Here is a 25261-nt window from a genome sequence, read left to right as displayed (position 1 = left end):
ACCTCTGTGAACACTTAAGGTTTTTACGGGTAACTAGTTGAACTGTCAAATCTAAGGTCAAGAAGATGAACCCACACAACAAACAGAGGAAAGTGCAACTATAGAATTGCAAAAAAAATGTAATGGTATGCATAACAACTGATAGCAGATGAGCAGAGGGAACAGAATGCATAAACAGAGACAGGAAAAGCAAAATATCTTATAATTAATGGCGCCACATATTGTTAAACTTCAGTTTAGACTCTTAGTATTTAGAATTGCTTATCGATAAGAATGGCATACAAGGCCTTGAAAGGAACAACAATGTTGGTGAGAACTGTTTGCTTGAAGTATTCCCAAGTGCCATATAGCAGCTGAAAATAGATGCCTTTCAGTTGTTCAAGGTGTAATGGCATCTGTTAATAACATAAAAGCTGCTAAGATTTTATAAATGAGAAAAAAAACTATTGTGTCACTTCCCTCACAGAGAAACATTTTCTCTCCAGGCTGTTAGCCAGAGTGGATGATTCCTAGCATGCAGCTGGCATGTAGCTTATTAACCTAAAAGTAGTTTAGCTGGCAGGATGTTTACCTTTGTGTAGTGTCGATGATTGTACACAACTTAAGTGGAATGGAAAATGGAAGAATCATCCATAACTAAAATGCCAGTGATACAAACGTATATGTAATATGTAAGCTGTTGGTAGATGTGGTCAGCACCTTCAGTTTTAAGCTTTCAATGCTTAGTAGTGTCACTTCTCCACGTTTATTTAATTATGTATTTGGTCAGTTAAATGGTGCATGTGTAAGTGATGTGCAGAATTAAAAATAAAAGTTAAGAGTAAATGAAACAATAAAATCACAGTTTATTATAATAGTATTGATAATTAGGATTACAATTTGTCAGGATTATCAAGATTTAAAATTAATCACATATCAAAAAATCAAAAGGGTCTTTGCAATTTTATTTTGAAAGGAAGGCTATTCAGAGAATGGATGTTATAAGCTTAAATGTTATATTCCTGGTTGATATCAAAGGAACATTTGGAGGATGGTTTACACCTGATGTGGTTCTTTAGTAGGCAAGCAGATTTATATAGGAGAATGCATTGGGTCAGAGCCTCAATTATATAATATGAAAACTTTTAAATTGGTATGGTACCAAGTCAGCAGCTAATCTTTCAGTAACAGTTATGCTGCATTAACAAGGTAAATCACAGCAATCTTATTAATGCATTTTGTGTGCTACTTGTGGTAAGACCTACACATTGCATTTAATGTTCCAAATAAAGGTAGCCCTCCCACTCCTCCCAACAGAACATGGTATAAGAATCCCATTAGAAAGAGATTAATGTATTAGTTCTAGGGACTAAACTATGCAACCCATGTCATTTCTACATTGCTTACTCTAGTGTTAAAACTTTAAAATGCCTCTAGTGATAATTGTATATTTCTGTCAGGATCTCTGCCTGCTCCTTCAAAGAGGAGCCCAGCCCTCACCCAAAGGAGGTGAGTTGTGCAGCACTTGGACGTCAAAGGTAAATGTATGTTTGGGGGAACCCATATATATCTCTCTAACTCTTAAAGCAGCTGCATTTTTTCCAAAAATATAAAGGCAGACTTCCATAGCTGCACCACCCCAGGAAAAGACGCTTTAATCAGTTGCAGATGGATGCTATGTGTCTATTCTTGCAAGCTTCAAAATACTTTTTATTGTTAAATCCACAGCACTATATAGCCCTCTTGTTTTTTAGATTTGGGAGTCATATTCCCATAGAACATTTCAGTATGATTTACCAATCTCATGAATCTTACTTTCACTGAACAGGGTTTTCCCACCCACCCATTTCTGTTCCTGTTTCTAGGACTGACATCTTCCCAGACTGAGGGATTCTCCAGAATACCATAGATGCAGCACTGTGTTACTGCTACAGAAAAGGGGATCTGACAGGTATCAGAGAAGGAGCCTGCAATTTGAATGTAAGAGGAAGAATATATCCACTGTATTTGTGATTCCTTCCCCATCCATTTACTAGAGAGTGATCTCCTTTTTATTGTGTAGAAAGGCATTAAGCTGATTTGTTGTGCAGCTTTCAGTTTATAGATTGCTGGGAAGGTTGGCTTTTATTCAGTGTACAGTGTACACTATAATTTTTAATAGCATTGTTTTAAAATCTTTGGAATAGGGATATCTAGAATATTCCTGGATTAATTGTATCACACAAAGCCTATATTTTCCAAATGTCAGTATTTTAATACATGCGATTATTCACCGCATTTTTCGGACTATAAGACACTCCGGACAATAAGATGCACTTAACTTTTGGGGAGAAAAACAAGAGAAAAAAATATGCCTCCCAGCAATTTGCCTCCTTGCAGCAAACAGTCTGGTCAGCTTCAGCACAGCTTGATTTAGCACGAGCATCTGATTAGCAGTTGGATCGGCCTCCCGGAATACTGTTCCAGGGATTGCTGCCTCCCATCACCGCTGCTCTGTGCACGCCAATTTTGGCCTCTATGCCTCCCATTTTCAGCTCATTCCAGGTGGCAGGGATCACCGCTGCCTGGAACGGGCCAAAAATGGGGCACATAGAGGCAGAAAATGGGCACCCAATGGCAGCAATGGTTGGCAATAGGTGGCGGTGATTCCTGCAGCCTGGATCAGCTGATCGGCGGTGTTCCAAGAGACGGATCCAACTACCAATCAGCTAAATCAGGCTGTGGTGAAGCTGACCAGGCTGTTCGCTGCTTTCTGCAAGGAGGCAAATTGCTGGGAGGCAGAGGCTGAAGAGTGGGGGCCAGCAGTCCTTCGGCAACATTTGCTCTGTAAGACGCACAGTCATTTCTACACCCAAAATTAATAATTAGATAGGAAGAACAGAATTCCTTATGATAATTTATTATACTTGAATAAGATGATCAGGTGGCATGAGCCAAACAAATATCATTTTGGAGAGCTTGGATTCCCTTTTTACTAAAAAGTTATTTTTTTAAGTACTCAGACTAGCTATCTGGGAGAAATACATTATTATAATATAATATAATTGTGGTACTTATGATTTGAATGGCAACTATTTCTGGGTAAATCAACAATAATGCAATTTTTGACTGAAGTATAATAAGGCCATTTTGTTATAATGGCTGGCTCCTCTAAGATTGCAGAATCTATCATTTTGCCAATTCATATTCACACAAGTCGATTGATATTCAATCAATTCATTTACTCACAACAGTTAATCAAGTCATTTGTTTTAAGATATGAACATTACAAGTCTACTGATTTTTTTTTACAATAATTGGCATGTTGTTAAAAAGTTAACTTGTGTGGGGGGGGGAATTAAGCATTTACAAGGCAAATATTACTTTAAAGTTTAAATGTCAAAGGTACTCAATGTGGTAATGAATTACTTTTATATATTGAAGTGAGTTTCTGAATATACCTACTGCACCATGTAAATACAACACATAAAATGGCTTTAAGTATGTATATGCAGTGCATCTGATCTACATTATAGTCTTTAGGATATATTAAAGGAGCAAGTTATACTACACATGTGGCGATACGTTGTGTTCTACAATACATGTAATAGTAGGCTCACACCCACACCCCAGTTTGCATATACTCTAGGTGAATACAGCATGTTCACTAATAAATGGATGTTTTCCAAATAATTACACTGTCTTCTAGTGAGCATGTCATAGCAGTATGCTTTAATTTCATGTCTGCGTAGCTTAAGGTGACACATTAAGTCTGAAAAATGTTAAAGCAATTTATCTTTTAATGGAAGTAACTTTGCTAGAAATATTGGGGGAAATGCAGCACAGCTTATTCTATTAGCAGTAGCTTACAAATTTTTAAACCATTATATTCTCAACTAAAATAGAATTCAGGATATTTATCCAAAACAGTACAGTAGATATTCTGAATTTTAAAAATATTTCTAGTTTTTCTAGCACTTTTTATCAGGCTAGGCAATTGTCATAATTATCAAAAAATTGTGGTGAATGAATTCAATTTTAGAAATGGAAAATTTGTGTTAGGTAAGGAATACATTTACAGATGAGCAGAAAATCTGCCTCTTAACACATTACAGTACTTGAGCATTTTTTCCAAATAAACTTGTTATTAATGTCTGTATTATTGTTGGGCACAAGCAACCAGTTCCACATACGAGAGATTCAAATTGAATATACCTACTTCATTATATTCTACCTATAATAAAACACTGCTTGCCTTCTTTTGGGAACTAACAAATAAGATTCCATGGAACCTGGGAAGGAGTCAGTCTGAGGTCTTTTGTAGCTGTGCAGCAATGCAAGGCTAATTCCTCATTTGATTCCTCCTCGTCTCGCTGGTAGTATACCAACATCGCCCCTCCCACAAAAGCCCTTCTCCATTTTCCATGTTGCCTCCAATATCTGAGTGCTCATAGGAAATCCAGACAGGTGGGAGCAATGCCACCTTAAAGGAATTGTCTGCCCCAAGTCTAGAATCTTCCCAGCCAGGTGGCAAGATATCCCTTGATGTCTGCTGCCATCCTAAATCACCTAAACGTTCACAATATCCTGGGTGGTGTCTTGAAGACACTTCCATAATCAGTTGTCTCAATCTGATGGCAATGCTACAGAAAGGTAATGATCCCTTACTGTGATCTTATTAATTATCTTTGTAATTGTGGACTGTGCACATCTGGACCTCCACAATTGGGCTCTGAAATTCTATCTCTCTTTAGGAACAAAAAAAATGTAGGTGCTAAAGTTGGTGATTTTGAGGGTCTGATAAATCCTTTCTGCAAATTGGAATCCAAATAAGATCAACAATTCCTTTGTTGATATTGTATATTGCTTCTTAGGTGGAATTCTGGCCCAGCTTTCTATCAGTGCTGCTTTGTTCCAATCCACATCTGCCAATAACTTGAAACCATCTTTGCCTTTTTTGAGCTGCTGAATCTCACAGCTAGCTGTCATGATTCCTACTCAGAGGCTCTAAAATGCCCCTTGAATCTGTCCATCAAGTTTTGGTAATTGTCCATGAACTGGTTGTTTCCCTTTAGGATTGGCAGCATCCACCTAACTGCCAACCCCCTTTAGCAAGCTTAGCACAAAGTATACCCTTGTGCGTTCTGGAGGAAAAGTATTCAGTTCAACCTGAGTGATAAAGGTTCTTATCTTGTCCATTCCCCACCCCCAAAAAATGATTCTGGCAAACCTCCATGGCAACACAGCAAAACTGGCTGTACAGCTGGAATGGCTGGGGATATTGGCCAGCCAGGATATTGAGTAGACAGAGCCACTGGCAGTGGGATGTTCTGGACTTGCTACTGGACTAGGAGAGGCACCATGGCCTCTCAAGTTCCTCATTTCAGTCTCTATCCCTTCCTGAATGCCATAATGAGGCATCCACTATATTCTGAACTGATTCTTTGGGTCTTGGCGATCACACTAAACTTTCTCCTTTCCCCAGAAGTGAGAGATAGAAATCTGGAGAGAGATTAATGAACAAGCAACCAAATCCTCATGTAAAAGGTTTGGGTTGGCTAATATGTTCTACCTATAATACAAGTATCTGTCCAAACTGCTTGCCTTCACTTAGGAGCCAACAGGAAAGGTTCCATGGAACTTGGAGTAAAGTGAGGTGGTAGTGTCAGTTTTAGATCTTTTGCGATTGGGCAAAAGGTCTTTGACTTGCCTGGCTGATAATTCCCCGACGGTTATGCAGAATTACAAAAACCTCCAAGGATTCACCTTCCTTCCCCACCCCACCCCCCTGGTTCTTTAATCTTGTGTTTGGCCAACTTCAGTTTTAATCTGTTCTAAAATGAAATCCTGTAAAATTGGCTGAAGTATGTATATATGTATACATATTACTTGGCATATGGTCTGCTTGTTTAGGAGGAAAAATCTTAGACAAGGGCTGTCTCCTATGTCCAAAAAATGTCATAACTATATATGAACATTATTTAATGGTCAATATGTCTATAATCAACCTACAGGTAGTCCTCAATTTGCAACTGGTTGCTTAGTGACTATTCAAACTTACGATGGACTTGTTTTGGAACTATTTATGATCCAGTTCCGAAGTTCCAACGATTGGGCTTCTGCAGTCACATAACCAAACTTTGGGGTTCTTGGCAACAAAGCTGCATTTGGAGAACCTCACAGTCAAATGACCTTGTTTATACCAGATTTGCCAAAAACTGGCACTTCCTGTTTTTGGCAAAATCACCCCCATGGCAAACCATGGCTTTGCTTTATGTCTTTTTGTAAAAAGAAAGGCCATAAAAGTGAGTCAGTCTTGTGAATAATCTGTTTTATGATCCTAACAACTTTCCAATCATCCATTACAATCAAATGTCAAGATATATCTATATCCATTTGTAAATGCCACATTTCCATGGAGTTAGCTGGGCAGTTCATCAGTTTTCACACTGTCATGAAGCAATGGTGTGGCAGTTCTTTAAAATTTTGACTTTCCAGTTAACTCAAATCTACCAATCCATTGCCAAATCTTACAGCCAGAAATCTTGAGGCGTGTCTGGAGAGTAACTTTGAAGTAATCCAACTAAATTCAGAAAATAGAACAAAGCAATTGAGAGACATACTTTCTAGACGCATAACAATAACTCTAGATTCAATCTGAAGATAATTGAATAGATCTTTGCACAGACAAGATGAGCCCTCTAAATTCTTGCTCCAAGCTATATCTGACATGCTCTGAATTAATGCAGCAAAAGTCACTGTGAAATGAGATTTCAGCAAACTAAATGCTAAATAAGTGCTGCTACCAATGAGATAGAAGATGATTAAATGTTTTACATTTATATATATTTATATATATTCAGATGGTTTTTTTTACACAAACTTTCAATATAATATCAACTGTTAATTGTTATGAAGTCTGTTCATGCTTTCAACTGTATAGAAAATAAATTATTGTTTGTTTATTGCAGCTTAAGTGATCCATATAGTTCTCTTTGAGGAGTCAAAAAGCAGACAGCTCATGACTTCTGATCAGGACACTAAAGTTGTGGCTGAACCGCAGGTGCAGCAGGTGCAAGAAGTTAAGGATAGTTCTCATCTGGTAAGTATTGACATTATCTTGACTAATGGGAGCTTACAAATATAATTAATTAGACCCTTATGTTTAATGCTATGAAGAACATTTTTGTGTTTGACAACTTGTCAGGCTATTTTACAAAATTCATTTGTAGCAAGTAGCAATCTTCTCATGCCATTATAACATTTCCCCCAGATTTTAGTTAATTAATACTAACTTAAATGAAGACGTTACATAACTGATATTGCCAGTAACAGCAGCCAGCAGATCAGTCTTCTTATGGTTTCACCTTCAAATCCTATCTACTCGTAAAGCATAGCTAGAAGGCAAGTATGGTGGGGGTTATAGTTCAGATCAATGGTATTAGTCTAGATCAAGGGTGTCAAACTGGCAGCCCATGGGCTGGATGCATCACACGTAGGCCATGCACACCCGAATGTAAAAAACATTGCAGAATGTCACCTGACGACAACATGATATCAAGAGTTTTAACACTTGTGGTCTAGATTAAGAAATGTACTGTTCTATATTATTCTTACAATTTACAGTATGTTCACAGTTTCCTACTGCTCCACAAAAGCTTTTATAAGTATGATTCTCTGCTTTTAAGAAACAGTTCATTGGTTCGTCTGGGAAAGTTAGTCTCTACAAAATGACATATAAAAATGAAAATGGGAGTGTCTCCGAAGAGAGGCGTGGGAGAAGTCACAGCTGGGTATTAACACAGCCCATTTGCCGGAGACTGAGGTAAATCTGCTCCTCCATGGTATGTCCCAGCTGTGACTCCTCCCACACCTCTCTTCAGAGACTGTCAGTTGGTCTTACCTGAACTGCATGTTTTGAAGATGGCGTGGGAGGAGTCACTTCCCGCCCAATAGGTGCGCTTCTGCGCAAGGGCCTGAGTGGGTTACCTACAGGTCAGTCAGGGACCTGGGAGGGAGTTTGGGTGGTTCCCTGTCCCTTCCTTCCCAGGCTTTACTTCAACTGGACCATCGGTTAATCTGGAAAGTCAGAAGGAGGAGCAGAGGGAATGTCCTCAGATTTACCTCAGTCTCCGGGCAAATCGGCCATGTTAATACCCAGCTATGACTCCTCCTACACCATCTTCGAGGCATGCAGTTCAGATAAGACCAACTGACATTTACAATATTGCATGTCTTCAATGCAAGTATCTATTATTATCATTCATTGGGCTAGCATGATTTATTTTTCATGTCCACATTGGTAGCAGAAAAGACAGGCACAGTTTATTTATCAAATCCCAACAGGGGAAGAAGAGGTATTGTAAAGACAGGATTTCTAAAGTTAATTTCCCTATATATTGAAAATGGCTTACACAATATGATTCTTTTTACCAAATCCAGTGAAAAAAGAACATCTACATGAGCAAAATTTAAGTGATAAAGCTTTCAGTCTTTATTTAAATAATGTAATAAAGTGTGTATTTTGATCAAACAGAACAAATAGGGTGTTAATTACATTTCTCTAAGACATCTTTTTAATTTGAATCTTGCTTCCTTCATCCAGTTTGAAAATTTTTGGAATCAATTTGAATTATACCCCCAAGCATCTAAATTGTTACTAAAGCTATATCAGAGATTATCTAAATTGCTGTTAATAATGGAAAGTACAATTTTCATATCCGTATACTTGTACAAGGATTGCACTTCACTGCCACAGAAATTGAAGATAATTTAAGTTAGTAATGATTAGATTTTTATACTGATTTCAGTAGGCTTAAATTTGATAAATATACCCTGAATCATTTTTAAGGGCTTCTGAATTGGTGGACATTGTTCAATTGCCTATTTAAGGTAGTTGAATTGTATTATATGTAACCAAATACAAACATGGTCCAGGTATAAGGACATATGCAAGTTTTAACATGGGGTTTAGAACTCAAAACGGATCAGTCCATTCAAAATATAGGAACATTTCATGTTTTTTGTATTTTTGGTTTATTAAATTTATATGCTACCCATCTTGATGTCCTGCTGCTTGGAATCTACTTGCCCAAACAAACTTGAACATTTTAATGTTCCTGTAAAGGAAAATAAAACATTGTTCAGAATAACTTAAGTTTATTTTAAAAAATCAAAATACCTTGCCCATTTTTTTTTTAGATTGGGTGGTATGAAGTTCATTTCTTAAGAATATTTACCTCATCCATTCTTGTGACTCTACAGAAAAACAATGGAGCAAGAGTTTTAAATTATTTTAAGTTCATATTTTAAGTTCATATTGTTCCCTTTTGGAAATACATAGAATAGAACAAATTTTTCTCACAGATTTATAGAAAATTTCCAGAACATTTCGGTTTCTTTCTTAAGCTTTAAAAAATTTGAATGGCTTATCCGTATCTGCTTTAAATTCAGACTTTTAAAGTTTTCGGTTTCCTTCTTGAAGTGAATCAAAAAACAATGTTTTCTGGCTAGATATTTTTGCCTTGAAGGATGGTTTTCTTTTTTAATTTTCTAGCTTGAGATATTGAAAAGTATACATGATACATATATTTATCCTATGGATTTCCTTAACATTGGATAGTTGAGGTAGTCCTTGACTTACAACAGTTCATTTAGTGATTGTTTGAAGTTACAGCGGCACTGAAAAAGTGACTTATGACCGTTTTTCACACTTACGACTGTTGTAGTGTCCACATGTGGTCACGTGATCCAAATTCAGACACTTGGCAACTGATTCATATTTATGACAGTTGTAATGCCCCATGGATCATGATTACCTTTTGAAACTTCCTAACAAACTTCCTAACAAGCAAAGTCACTGGGCCAGATTTACTTAACAACCATGTCACTAACTTAACAATTGCAGTGATTCACTTAACAACTGGGGAAAGAGAGATTGTAAAATGGAGCAAAGTGCACTTAACAGTAATTTTGGGCTCAATTGTTATCATAAAGTCAAGGACTACCTATACAACTGATTAAGATATGTTCTATATATATTCTTGAACCATCACAAATTACTCATAGACTTCAGATCAACAGAAAAAAACATTTGAGAAAATAAAAGTACTAATGCTTGAAATATGAAAAACGTAATTGCCAAGAATAAAGATTCATTGGTACAGTTTCCTGACATTCAGTTTATTTGTAATAATAAATAGTTACATGTTTTTGGAATTACTGTAGGCTATAATCATGAGAGAGTTTCATTTAAAAATTAAGTTATGCTTTCTTGCTTTAATTTTCAGGCCATATGAGTGTGGTATTGTGGGTGAAAACTGTATTTCTCCCCTCCCCCCCCAAAAAAACCCAGTAAAGGTTTATTTAAATACTTTTAACCAACAAAATACATTGATTTCAGTGTTACTTTCCTGTTTGTTAATTTCGTATTGTATTAAAATAACTTGCTTATACAATGCATATATCAGTGGCTTCAGAATTCAGCAAGTATGTCTTTGGCTTTTTGACAACATTCTTGTAAGGAGAAACTCCTGAAGTTTCTAACTTACTTCTTCCTCTCATAGAACACAGTGCAATCCCCCAAATAGTTAAGGGGTAAAATTCTCGGTGCAAAATGCCTTGTATGTACAATATACTAAGGCATTTCTCCGAAACTGAGCTTAATGTTGAGTGGCAATAGCACATGAGCCCCCTGCACTGTTTAAACAGTACTATTTTTGGCATCTGGGTGTTGGCTTGTCTCCCTAGCAGTTTTAAAGTGAAGTTGCTGTATGCAGAAAAGAGCTTTACAGCTCTGGGACTTGCAAAAGAGAACTTAAAATGGGCTGCTGTTTCACTAAAGAACCAAATAGCCACAATGAGAAAATGAGCCTGCTGCAGAAAAGTATAGAAGAGGAAACCTCTGAAAATAGGATAAGTAAAACTTTAATTTCAGTTTTAGAGGCTAAGGAAAAAATGGAATCGCACGTAATCCAAGAGGCAGGTTGCCTAGAACCTACCGTTTATAACGACTGTGCGGAATCAATTAAGCATCCTTCAGACCATTATGTGGAGTTTGCTGGAAACATTTCTAGTAGACAATTTAAACCTCGTTGGTTTAATACAGAAATAAGTTTGAATAACTACAATCGCTTACCAGAAACCGAATTAACAGATGGGATTAATGATAAAAAGCTAATAGAAAAAAGCAGTCACAATCATCAGTTTGTGAATAATGTAGGCAGCCATCATATTATTAGTAATAGTGAAAGTGAATTGATTCTCTCTGAAAAGCAATGGCATTCATTTGAAAATACTTCTGCTTTGTGTATGCCGATGACTTTAAATGAAGAAGGTTTGTTCCTAGAAGCTCTAAATACTTATGGTGTAATGAGCAAGAGTTTCATGCCACAAGCCAAAATGGAGACTGTAAAAGATAATGATGCAGTTTCAAGTAGAATGGATAAGGAAATAGAAACTTTGACAAACTCTGTATGTTTTGACATAGATAGACACCACAGGAATGCCAAAGATGAATTCTATAGTATTTGTATAATTGATGATGATATGAGAAATGAAGAAAGGCAAGCAATCACTAATGAAGAGTCTATTACCACTGTACAACCATCCGCTATTCAGGAAGACTGCAGTTTAACATGCCCAGTAGATGAGAAGGAAGAACTCTTAGTTCAGGAAGCAGGGCATGTGCCAGTTAATATCAGCATTCTGAAAGATGCTAATCTGATGAACAATAACACAGTGCGAGAAAGTGAAAAGAAAAAAGACCTTCCCCTTGGCTTGGTGAGTGAGGGCTATAGCTTAAATACTGAAAGTATATCAACATGTGGTGTAGAGGCACAAGCATGTGTTGAAGAAGGCCCTCAAAATAGAACTTGGAAAAGGGATATGCTTAATAGTAGAATCATTTTGAATGAATCAGATTGTGAATACAATTCTTCAACGCCTATACTTGTGGAGAAAGCCGTAGACGTGAATTCTTTGCAATTCAGAAAGTCAGGATATACATGTCATTCCGCCCAGGATGATGGCAGGAGTACTCATGATATTAAAGTACATTTTGAACATCATGAGAATCAGAATATTGAAGGAGAATATTGTAAATGTTTGTTATCAAAGCCACTGTTTTCATCAGAAAATGCAACCATTGATTCAGTTTTTGTAAGACAAACTAGTATAGAAATTGTAAGGCAAGGAGATAGGCAAAAATTAGAAAATAAACACAAGTGTTTCAGGAATGTGAATGAATTTCAGACAATTTCTGATTGCAACAATGAGGAAATATCAGATATTTGTGAACAGAATAATCTAGAGAATCTCTTGAAATATGATATAGTTTCCCATCACGAAGTTTCATGCAGTCCTGAAAACCTGACTAAAAATGCTATCATCATGCTTTCAGCATCAAATGATTTAGTTCCTGGAGCAGAACAAACTCATGTACCAGAGTTTAGCAATAATGAAGATTGCAACTCTGTAAGAACTGCTCAGCAATTCCAATCTCAGAAAAATATCATACCTTCTGAAAACAGTGGTTTGAAAGAAAGTCTGCTGGAGAACAAGGAGACTACAGGCTTTTCAGACCTTTGCAACATAAATATTGAAGGTAAGAACATTGAAAAAGAAAATTGCTTGCAAGATCAAACCCAGCAAAATTTCTTTAAAAGCAGCAGTAAAACATATGAATATTCCAATGCACTTAATGAAGACAGACAGTGCTCCATCTGTTTGGCATATCCTGAATCAAATGAGTTGGATTTGGACAGGAAACAGTCAAAGGCATGGAGCAAATATATATTCTATAGGCCTGAAGATCAAATAAATGTAGTCCCTGCAGAAAACCTCATAAATGGAACTCATGAGACACTGTTTAATGAAGTGGAATCTAAAGATCCAGATGGTTCCAATATTAGTTTTAGTTGCATATTAAATACCAGTAATAATTCACCAGAGATGCATAGTGTATCTCCAGAAGCACAAGAAATGTTTGCCGACCTGAAAGCTAAGAATCTGCAGACTTACATATCTAACAACCAAAGTGAAACTGTGAGGTTTCCTACATCGGATTTAACAGCAGAAATAGAATACAAAGAAACATCTAGCAATTCAAATGAAAAAAGTTCAGAAGTTTATAAAAATAGCTCTTCACTTGAACAAAGTAAAACAACAACTATATGTCCACATGATCACTTGATTTCTAGATTTTCTGTTCATTATGAAAATTTATTAAAAGAAAACACAGAGAATTCTGGTTTTGAAGATAACTATGATGAATTAAAAACCAAGACAGAAAGTTCTTCTAAAGTAAGACCTAGAGGCAGTGGGAGCTGTGGTTTGGAAACTTACGAAGATGCAGGTATGAGTTTTGTTGACCCCAGACAAGAAGATAAGTATGCGGCTATTCCTTCCTACGAAATACTTCTTTTCCCTGAAAATGAGCAAGAATCTGAACAGGACAATTCAAACAATGTTTTAGATCTAATGGAAGATATATTAAAGGACTCTGATAATATGCAAAAACTATATCTAAGGGATTCAGAAGATGATGATGCGTATCCCGTTTGTCAGTCTGCTGAAATAAATAGATTGTTTTCAGCCAATGATTTTACATGTGGTCAGGAATGTATGAGCTATCTATGGCTTGATTCTTTTAACAAAACTGAAAATACGTGTCTGTCAGCTGACACAATGCAAAACCAAAGTGGAAATCTAAGAGTTTCTTCTTTTCATACGGGAAAATATCCTTATCATTTGTTAATGAAAGAAAAGAGTGCTATTTGGGGATGGCGAGAGGGAGATGAAGAATGCGTAAGTAATTGTAACTTCATTCATGAACCTTCTTAGAAAGCAGGTAGTCATCAACTTACAACAGTTCATTTAGTGACCATTTGAAGCTACAACGGCTCTGAAAAAAAGGTGACATGACCATTTTCTATACTTACAACCGTTGCATCATCCCCACAGTCACTGGATCAAAATTTGGACACTTGGTAACTGACTCATATTTATGACGGTTGCAGTGTCCCGGGGTCATGTGATCCACCTTTTGCAAAATTCTGACAAGCAAAGTCAGTGGGGAAGCCAGATTCACCTAACAACAAGGTTACTAAATTAGCTAAACCTGCAGTGATTCACCTAACAACTGTAGCAAGAAAGGTTGTAAAATGGGGCAAAATTAACTTAACAAATGTCTCACTTAGCAACAGACATTTTGGACTCCATTGTGGTTTTAAGTTGAGTACCTGTAGATGGTTTGACACTTAACTCAAAGACTTAATTTGACAAAGGTTTACCTAAATATCCTGTGGCTTGGATCTAAAAGTGCCTATTTGCTTATTCTGTATTACTGTTGCATTCCTGAAAAAGTGTTCTTGAATTCCTGTAATGTTGCAGTTTCTCCATGACCTGCCCCAATCTGTGAGAACATAGAAGCTGCAGTTGGTCCTATTGAAAGACCAAAATTGTTCTCGTTTTTTGTAGAATCGGTTCACTATTGTAAAGTTTTCTAACCTTCTCCTGAGGTTTAAGCCATGAACCCTACTACAACATCATTACCACCACCAGGGTGGATTTGATTTAAATCAAGTCGATTTAAATCATGATTTAAATTGCTAGTAAAAAGGCTTGGTTTGAATCAACTCGATTTAAATTGTAATTTTTTAAAGAGCAACTATCATCTCGGTCCTGCAGCGGCTCTTCCTCTGAACTGCTGTTGACTCACCAACAGTCCCAATATTGCAGAATAAATATACAGCCTCATGCTACATAACTAAGCTCCATTTCATGCTGAATAAGCTAAATTATTAATAATGTATCTTAAATAGAAAACATCTTTGGATAGGTTTTTATTCCAAAAGCATTTCATTAAAATAAATTTAATAAAAATAAAAATCTGATTTATATATTAAAAAATCAAATTTAAAATTAAAAAATCTGATTTTTAAAAAAAATCCTCAATTTTTATTCACCCTTGCCACCACAGTAGGGAATTGTACACAAAATGAAATTGTAACTGAGACACTTAGAGAAATACAATTTAAAACACCGCACCTTGACAGAATAGCATTATGTATTATATAATTCTTCATACAAAAAGATATGGTATATATAATGCCCAAATGTTGAAGTTAGTACAGTGTAGCACTTAGTCACTGTTGAAATACAAGAACAGTGAGAAAATTCTTAGTTGCAAATCATATGGTTTTGTCTTCTTTTAAAAAAATATATATGAGTTATTTGTTAACAATGTTAATGTACTCTCAAGATTCATTTTCCTAACTAAGATCCAGATGCAGGAATATCAAATCAGGAACACATGAATAATGCCTAAACTGGATTTGTAACTAAACGTGTTTTAATATGACATTTGAATATTGCCATTGTTTAAAAATAACCAGGCACTGACTTCCTTATTCTTCTTTACTTCTGAGGGACTGGATTTTGTAGTATTAATTGTTGGCAGAGCTAACCAGTTATCTTCATAAAATGCATCTCATGCTTTTTTGCCTTTATTTGGAAAGGAAAAGTAATACCTAATGATTTAAATGCAGTGTATTATTCTTTTTAAAAATGTTCCCAGGGATATCTCTTTTATAGACAGTGCAATTAAAACTAATTTCTTAAGGGAATTATTTAATTAAAAGGCCCATTTATAATATGATAAACGTTTAAATAGATATTTATTTTGAATTGCTATAACTAAATTGTAAGTTAATAGGTTAACATGGAGAACTATAAAGGATTTCAACAATTCTAGTATAAAATTTGCTTGAGGCTTTTAACTATGCATATTGTAATTTGTTGACTAAATTGCCATTGGCTGGATTTGGACTTACAAACTACATAACTATAAACTACATAGCCACTTGGGATTATGTGAGTCCAACATTTTCCTAAGTTGTTTAGCCATAGTTATGCAGCATAATGGTTGGGTTCACATATTAAACAGGTTAAAAACAGACAATAGTGTAATTATATTTAAGTCTTCTGTTTTCACTGGTTAGGTTGCTTTTTTATTTTTCTATTGATTATGCTTTTTGTATGGCTCCCTTGTTCCCTGCTGCCTTTATTATGAATTGATGAACATACTGGCCCTAATCTTACAATGTTTTCAAAGATCTACTTTCTTGTCATAAATAATAATAACTGTTTGTTCCTCCAAAGCTTGTTCGTGAGAATTGTGAGCATGCAGAGAATGTTACGGGAATAAGTTGTGCAAAGGGACTGTAAATAAATAACTCAAATAACTTAAATAATTTCAGCTAGTTAGTCAGTGGAGATAAATAGCTTTGTTCATAATAACGAAATGTAAACATGGGATCCTTATGATATAGACTTAAGAGGTAAAGTGGATTCAGCTAAACACCTTAATTAGGATCTTTATAGGAAATCTTTTTAAAAGAGTGTCTCTTTCATCTTCTGTAGTACCTATATATGCAACTCTTAACAGTAATGAGATAAATGCTGCTGTGTGTATAATCTGTACATGTGTATTTATGCAGTTAATGAACATAGGTGTTCTGAGTATGTGTTATGTATTACAGGAACCAGCCAAGGTTTCAGAATTAAATCCTAATGCAAAAGTGTGGGGGAATCACATGGTACACGTGGAAGCAAGTGGTACTGAAGGGGGTGTGAGCAAACCCTGGGAAGAAGTAACAGATCACCCACCAGATTCCTGCAAAGAAGGTACAAGAAATCTGTTTTGAAATACCACTATTACTAATAACTAAAGCTACTTGCATTTACACAATGCTTTCCTTGTACAAACAGTTTTCCTTTCTTCAACTAACAAGATTCCTCATACTTTTCCCAGCCCACATTTTCTTCTCTGTTTTTATTATAATCTTAACGAAACCAGCTTTTACTAAACAATATGCTCCTCTTAGCTAATCTCTTCCTTTCACACACACACACCCCATATCTTCACCCAGAGGATATACCCTGTTCTAGTTGTTCAGTTTAAAAAATAATTACTTAAAAATTAATTAATCCACCCTTAAAATACATCAGAGGCACAAAATAATGGCTTAGCTTGAGGAAAAAAGTTGTTTGCCAGCAGCAGTCATGTATACAAAAGAAAGAAATCATTGCATATTTCTTGCAGGTTTCATTGAGAGAAACTTAACAGCAAATAATAGCAAACCCTTCCAGGAGTTAGTCAGAGTATGAAACCTTTGATGTCTAAGTCACAACAAATGAAGTATATTTTTGTGACTCTTATAGTTTTCTCCACAGCATTAGAGGCCGATGGTGATGGTGACAAAAAACACCAGAACGAATCGTTAAAAGAACATCAAGAACCATCACTATCTGTTCCTTTATCAAATCGAACAGATATGAACTCTTTGGCTCTAGATCATGCAGAGTACAAAACTGTACATGAAAACACTGAGTCAGGTATGGAAAAAGTCCTCGCTCATTCTTAAAGTTGTAAGAGTTTCTATAAGAGTTTATAGAATGATCTTCAGGAAATTTGCACATTCCAGCTACTGAAGAAACATACATGAGCAGGACTGAATTGTAGGCATTGTGTTACAGATGTGCCTATATATGAACAATACCTGTGACTATTAAATCCATAACACCCTATGAAGTAGGAAGTTCAGAGTAAAAACTTTATCAGCACACCAGTGTATTATGACTCATCTAATTGGAATTGTTGCTTGCCTTGTTAGGTTTGTCCTGCTTACACACATACTATAAGAACAATTTGCTTCCGGTCATCTTCCATTTTAATGTCAAGCTGAGCGCACAACTATAATATTTTTATATTTTTAACATTCCACACACCCCTTTCAACTTAATACAGAGCCACCCAGAGTCGAGCCAGTTAGAAGGGTTTTTCCTTACAGACAACGTTGTCTATTTGGATTTCTGATAGTAAAAATGAATGGAGATTATGGATCTATATATTGTGCTATGCTGTTAATTTCAGTTTTACTGTGAATTCTTACCTCCAAAAGGCTTGTGGGAAACCAGACTACATTCACCACAGTTCTATATAGCCATCCCAGAGTCACTTTGGACAGGGGAAATGGGTGGCATATAAATTTAATTAATAAATACTTTAAATTGAATGTTTTTCTGGTCATAGGAAAAACATATGTAAAACATTAGTATATTCTCATTCCTCCGCCAAAAGCCCATATCTGCTGTTTCCCAAGGGAAGACAGACAATCTGGTGTGATGCTTGAAAAACTGCTGATCAACAATGAAGAAATCTATTTGACCCATTCCCAGAGCTATTCTGCTTGCTTACACCTGGCATTCCTAGATGCTTATATAGCAATTTATTTTAAACTTATTTCGGAAGAGTAGTGTTCATACCAATATGGGCAATTTTCATTTGATGGGGTTATTTTTAAACCTTCTGATTTGTTCACAAACCATGGAATGTGGTTAATTGGAAGTGCGCCTGGCTCTGACATTCCCTTGGTGCAGCTCTTCCTCATCACTGAGGCTTATTGAATTGGCAGATGACTGCTTTAGCTTGGTTTTAAGCATATTCTTGTGACCATATGTGTATTTATTTTCTGCACGAAGTAGTTGGGAAAAATGAATAAATAAACATACCCAGTGACTTTGCATAAACTGGAGGTTTGTATAAAAGGATTGTAAATAAAAGATCTGAACAGTAAGTAATAGCAACAAAATGCTTGTAGTTTGAGTTCTCATACCACAAGCATTTGCTCCACTGAAGGTTTTGGCATGCTATAAGCTGCAGCTATTCAAGGTAAATATTAAGCCCATCATGTTTGTAAGTCGGATTGGTTGCAAAACAGACACCCACATCACCACTCTGTTATAGAACCTTCTTTTTTGCAGCCATCAAAACTTTGGAACCAGATCATAAATACATCTGGAGAGATCCATTGTAACTTCAAATGGTCACTCAGTGACCAGTCATAAACTGAGGACTACATGTAGTGTCGAATATTAAGCACAATACTAGCTATGTTGCTTTAAAATTGTAATGTTTTCCTTAACCACTAGAAATAGCTAAAATGGTTAAATAGTTAAACAAATACTTTTTTCAATCATGTCCAATTTGTGCAAATTTCAGGTGCTGTTGCTACGATAATGTTATATGTACTAAAAGATCCAAAACAGTAATAGCTAATTATTGGAGGCCCTTGATTGTTTTCAGATACATAACAGTCTTAATCCAAAAAGTTGCTTTTTTTAAAATGTGTAAATGATTTCTTACAACTTGCTAATTTGGAAGAAATCGTGAACAGATTGTGTATTTAACTCTTAAATATATTTTTGTTCATTGACTGTTCAGTTTAGATAATTCCTCTTTTATCAAATATTTCTAAAATTATGGGATGGTGCATGATTACCTTTTCAAATATAGCTTAATACCATTGACATACTTATTCCATCTGCTTAGAATCAGATGTCTTAGCTTATCTTAAAAACCTGAACCAGTTTAGATCTGGTTAATGTTTAGATAGGAATTTCCTGGCCAGTCTTGAGTAGGAAGTTTAGAAAGAAGAAACAGATGGAAAACAATTTCTATACTGATTTTAAAAAAAAAAAACTTGTAATGTGAACATCACATGGCATAGTAGTAGACTATCTAGGCCAGTATTTTTCGACCATATCAATTTAAGATGAGTAAACTTCATATCCCAGAATTCCAGCCATTATGTATTGACTAGAGAATTCTGGGATTTGAAGTTCACCCAAGATTGCCAAGATTGAAAAATCCTGATCTAGACACATTGCTACTTTTATGAAGAATTATATACCATTTTTTCCCTTTATTTCTTTATTTTTCATTCTAGGAAGTAAAGAAGATCTTCGGCCAGAAGGTCAAGAAGATTTACGAGAAGCGCTTAAAAAAACACTGGAGTTCTGCTTATCAAGGTAAATGTATAATGGATATAATATAGTCAAGCCTCATGCTATTGTAATAAGATGTTAATTAGGGTGGACTAGGCAATATAATTAATTATGAATGCCATAACCAATATGTTAGCCTCTGGACCACATAGAAATTAATGATCAGGTAGGGAAATACTTATATGTTAATTTTATAGCTTGAAATTCCAAAAGGGTTGGCAAGGAATAAAAATTCAACCACGAACATTTTATTTTCCTTAATTGTTTCATTTTCTTATCTTGATTTCTACAACCAAAACACAAAAGATAAAACCCAGTTTTACAGACTGCGGGCCATTTGCTAGGTGTTCCAGGACTCCCTATTACAGGAAAGTTTGTTATTTCAATAGCAATAGCAGTAGACTTATATACCGCTTCATAGGCCTTTCAGGCCTCTCTAAGCGGTTTACAGAGAGTCAGCATATTGCCCCCAACAATCTGGGTCCTCATTTTACCCACCTCGGAAGGATGGAAGGCTGAGTCAACCCTGAGCCGGTGAGATTTGAACCGCTGACCTGCTGATCTAGCAGTAGCCTGCAGTGCTGATCTAGCAGTAGCCTGCAGTGCTGCATTTAACCACTGCGCCACCTTGGCTCTTCAATGCTTTAGAAGAACTAATAGTTGAGAATAGATGCATGTTAATTGTATGCGGTCGTCTGCACTAAGAATGAATGTTTTGATACTGGTACCTTATTTTGCTTATCATTCAATGTAAGGTGCCAGACACTTAGAAATCTTGTATAGAGTCAATTACATAGCAGTAATTTTTTCAAAACTCCCCACATAATCTGATTACTGTTTAGTCTTTAATATAAAGCTGTAGCTTTAAACAAAATTTAATGAAGCCACATGCTACCTTCATGACTGGCTAGAAGTTTGGTATATTTCACAATTGTTTTTTCTGTCTGCCTGGATACTGTTTTTTAAATGCATTTGAAAATGGGCTAGTTTTGGCTTTCTTTGACAAATGGTTCAAGAAAAGCAGGACTCAACGATCTTAAGGGGCAAGAACATCAAATTTGGCTATAATTATGTAATTTTGCAAGAAAGGGGCATTTTAAAGTTAGAAAAACACAACTGTATCTTAATATTTAGGAATAATCTTAAAGGCCGGTGCAACCATTGCAGTGCTCTGGTATGAATTGCATGGAGAGTTAATTTTATACTAATTCCCCCCCTCCGTTTTTTCTTCTTCTACAGGGAGAATCTTGCCAGTGACATGTATCTTATATCTCAGATGGACAGTGATCAGTATGTGCCAATAATGACCGTAGCTAATCTTGATCACGTCAAAAAGTTGACCACAGATATGGATTTGATTGTTGAAGTGCTGCGATGTAAGTCACAGCAAATCATGTATTATTTTTGCACCGTACTTTAGAATAAAAGGGCTTAGTTAAGATGGGCAAGGTCGAAAGTCATTTTTATTCCCTTAAGAAGCAATGTATCTTGAAATAAGAACATGGGGCGGGGGGGCGGGTTGTAGGAGAGCGTTATACAATACTAAGTTATTGTATAAAGAATTAAGTTCCTTTTTATACAGGCAGTTCTTGACTTAGAGCTATAATTGGGACTATTAAGATTTTTTGTTAAACAATATAGGCATTAAAGGAAGTATCACGGCCACAGCCAAGTTTATGACCTTTATGTCCCAGTCATTAAGCAAATCACCGAAGCCATTAAGTGAAACATAACGATTGCAATTTGAGACCTTCCTTTCCCTCTTCCCATTAACTTTGCTTTTCAGAAGCTGGCTGGGAAGATCACAATTAGCAATAATGTGACCCCAGGATTCTGCAGTCATCACAAAACCAGATTTCCATTGCCCAGATCTAGGTTATGTGATCACTCATATATCATAAGTGTGAGGAATAATCATCATTTATTTCAGTGCCATCATAACTTCAAAAAGTCACTAAATGAATGATCACAAGTCAAGAACTACCTGTATTTATTCACTAGCCTGAGTCAGGCTTCAGGAATGTACATGTGCCTGCTGGCTTCTATGAGTTTGCAAACAGTTGTCCTGAATAATGGCACTTTTCCTGAATGCAGTATGCATTGAGTGCCTTACTTGAAGCTTATTTGCATTCTCAAGAATATCTGTGTTGGAGTTAGAAAGCCTTTAAGGAACTGGAAAGAGGATAAATTAACTTATCCAAAATGACTCTCCCAACACCTCTTAACATCAAACACATTTTTCTGAGAGTGCATGGTTGAAACCCAGGAAGGCACAGCTTCTTTTAGGAGCCCCATCTCAAGCCCCTTTTCCATATCAGATTAGAATAACTGTGTGTTGCTATTTAAAGTTTAGACATGGTAGATAGAGCAGTGAAGATAATTTCTACCTTAGGCGTTGGGTGTGCTTGATGGTATAGTGTCAGGTGAGCCTGGCATGAAACGTCAAATATACTGTATCTTCCTTCCCTAGAAGCCCTCTAGATTAGGGGTGTCAAACCTGCGTCATCACAGTATTGTCACATGACATATTGGGACTTTTCCCCCTTCGCTAAATTGGGCGGGAGCAGGGCCAGCATGTGACGCATCTGGCTTGTGGGCCGTGAGTTTGACACCCCTGCTCTAGATGGTACACACACTTAGCCTATCTTGATGTAGTTGTTAGGTAATGGCAGAAGTTACTTCAGTCTTCCAGAGAGATGTCTTTATCCCATATTATCTCACTTAACCCAAGTGTTCATAGAACCTTCCAACCTATAGTTAACAGATAAAACTTTCAGTAGCAAAATAAAAATAAAGATAATCCTGTTGCTCAATTTACAACAGCATCTTAAAGGAATCTCCTATGAAATGTTTCAAAGGAGAATTTTAGTCTGAGGCAGATTTCAGGAGATAAGACATTTATGAATAACATAAGAGACACTACTGCACAGAGATCTCAGAATTCATTAAACATAGAATAGCTGAGCTTCCATAGTATGAAATAGATACCAGACCAATAAAGTTCTGCTTTGTCCACAGGAAATAAATAATAACTTTAGCTCACTGCTAAATAGACATTTTTCTTTGTTGTCCAAATAACACCGTTTTTTAATTGTGTGGGAGGTTTTCCTGATTCATTTTTAGCTGTGTTTGCTTTTTGGTTTTCTAGAAATTCTAAATTTAAATTGGAACTAAAGAAGGTTTCACTTTCTATCCATTCTGATATACTTTTTTTATTAGTGATCAGTAATCAGTACTTTATAGGAGAACAAAGATCCATTATACTTCTCAGTCATGTTTCAATTAGGTTGAATATAGATTTAGGCTCTGAATTTGTCTGGGATTGGTTATAACAGGGAAGAATTATATTTTAAATTTATTCCCCTGTTGAATGTTTATTTTTAATAACAATTGCAATTAATAGGTTAATAATGAATGGTTCTAACCTGCGGTCGGCGAACGCTGGGGGGTGGGTGGGTGGGTGTTGATATCATTAGATGACTTGAAGAAGACTTGAAGAAGACTTGAAGAAATGTTATGATTTAAATCTTGAGTTAAGTCTTGGAGGTCCGTGGCCACAAAAGGTATTTAAAGGGGATCCATGATGACAAAAAGGTTGGGAGCCACTGTAATAGAGTATTAAACGTAGTAAATGCAAAATATAACTATCTGTGGATACCAAAGCAACAACATTGGGTTTTTCCCTCTCCAGCATTGCCTTTAGTCCAAGTAGATGAAAAAGGTGAAAAAGTCAGGCCAAACCAAAATCGCTGCATTGTAATTTTGCGTGAAGTACCTGAATCCACTCCAATTGAAGTAAGTATATTATTTCATTAACAGAGTTTTTAAAGGTTTATTTTTTTAAAAATTGATAAAGTTAGTAAAAGATACCTGGAGCGTTAGCTTTACTATTTCATTACCGGAAGCAGAACTATATTAGATCCTAGTTACTCTTTATAGTCAATTCTAATATGGCTTCAGTTGGAACTGAATCAGTCTTTGGGCTTTAGTTCCCAATGAACCCTTCGTCTCCCTAGCCTGACAAGCTATCATTCTTGTTTGTTTTAGGAGGTTCAAGCACTCTTCAAAGGCGAGAACCTGCCTAAGTTCATCAACTGTGAGTTTGCCTATAATGACAACTGGTTTATTACATTTGAGTCTGAAGCAGATGCGCAACAGGTAAGGTTTCCTTTTTGTATGTGGGTATGTGTGCATTTCTGCATACATTATTTTGAATAACCTATGTCAGAGACTGCATGATTCAGGTTAATCATGGTTCAAGTACAGTGCTATGATGAGAACACAACCAAAGAAGACCTCAGCTACTAAGGCTGAGACAATAAGAGATCATTCTTCCATGCTTGGAACAAAATAATGACTCTGTTATACAAATAAGGATTCCATAATTAAATATACTAATTATTTCCCTCAGTTGATTTGGCAGTTGGCAAATAATTAAAGGTAGTCAGAGCAAATAGTTAAATAAACAAGTAGCCACAGGCAGTGTTGTCATATAATTGTAAGTTCTCCAGTTGGGAAGGTATTTCTAATGTTAATAGGTACGCTAAGTCCATTGGTAGCATAGCAGATAGTTTATCCCCCCCCACCTCCATCTTATTAGCATGGCCTTGGTAGATTTTGGAAGACCAGTGAAAAGGAGCCTTATGTTAACAGTTCCCCAACTTCTATGTTAATAGTATCACTTGGGTTCAAGTTGCACTAAAATGAGTTATATAACTTGTTCCTTTGGCTCTGATAAATACAAAATGCATATTCTGTGATTTTTCAAGTTTGCCTGGATTTCTCTCAAAACATTTTTCAACTCCATAACTGCAAAAAATTCCAGTGCTTTCTCTAACTGATTCTTTTCCACAATATGAGGTTAATTGCTGACTCAAAATAAACAAAAAAAATATGATGTGTTTCTAAACATGTAGCCTATAATATGTTAGTTGTAAATTTGAATCATGCATGTAAATTATACATTAGGTAGAAAGGTATTCATGCTTTTGTTCTCATTAATTCACTTGCTCCATTTCAAACAAGTGTATCTTTCTTTTAAAGGCATACAGTTATCTTAGAGAAGATGTGAAAACTTTTCAAGGAAAACCAATTAAGGTAACTGTATTATTTTGAGAATTTGAAATTATAATTGGGATACTTCAGAACAGCGTCTTCTAAGAATATAATCTTCTGTCATCCACAGGCAAGAATAAAAGCAAAAGCAATAGCTATAAATTCATTTTTGCCAAAGAATGGATACAGACCTGTGGATATGAATACCTACACACAACAGCGTTATACAACTTCATTTGCATACATACCTCCAGTATATGGGCCCCAACAGCAATTTCCACTATATAGTTTAATTGCACCACAAGCCTGGTCTACAACACATAGCTATATTGATCCATCATTGGTAAGTGCTAGAGTACCATTTTTGTTTGTTTGTTTGATGTTCATGCTACTGCAGAGC

The 25261-nt window shown here is 35.9% G+C and overlaps 1 protein-coding gene across 4 annotated transcripts in view; it reads left to right on the top strand.

The window, feature by feature from the left end:
- Nucleotides 1-487: 487 nt before the first annotated feature.
- LARP4B (La ribonucleoprotein 4B) overlaps nt 488-25261 on the top strand; it is a 37470-nt gene continuing 12696 nt past the window's right edge. Inside the window, exons 1-10 of one of the 4 annotated variants that reach the window (XM_014056712.2) lie at nt 488-1959; nt 6930-7060; nt 16500-16644; nt 17194-17355; nt 19749-19830; nt 21046-21182; nt 23498-23601; nt 23854-23964; nt 24850-24903; nt 24992-25204. In XM_014056712.2, coding sequence (XP_013912187.2) covers nt 6980-7060; nt 16500-16644; nt 17194-17355; nt 19749-19830; nt 21046-21182; nt 23498-23601; nt 23854-23964; nt 24850-24903; nt 24992-25204 — 1089 coding nt within the window. In that variant the 5' untranslated portion in view covers nt 488-1959; nt 6930-6979. The remainder of the gene's footprint in view (nt 1960-6929; nt 7061-16499; nt 16645-17193; nt 17356-19748; nt 19831-21045; nt 21183-23497; nt 23602-23853; nt 23965-24849; nt 24904-24991; nt 25205-25261) is intronic. The other 3 variants (XM_087712513.1, XM_087712515.1, XM_087712514.1) reach the window with 3 other exon arrangements.

Source organism: Thamnophis sirtalis, unplaced genomic scaffold (assembly GCF_051295495.1).
Source record: "Thamnophis sirtalis isolate CommonGarterSnake01/CBP01778 unplaced genomic scaffold, rThaSir2_p1.2 scaffold_4, whole genome shotgun sequence".
Taxonomy (NCBI): Eukaryota; Metazoa; Chordata; class Lepidosauria; order Squamata; family Natricidae; genus Thamnophis; species Thamnophis sirtalis.
The sequence above is the reverse complement of the archived record's forward strand: the minus strand, read 5'-3'. Positions and strand labels throughout refer to the sequence as shown.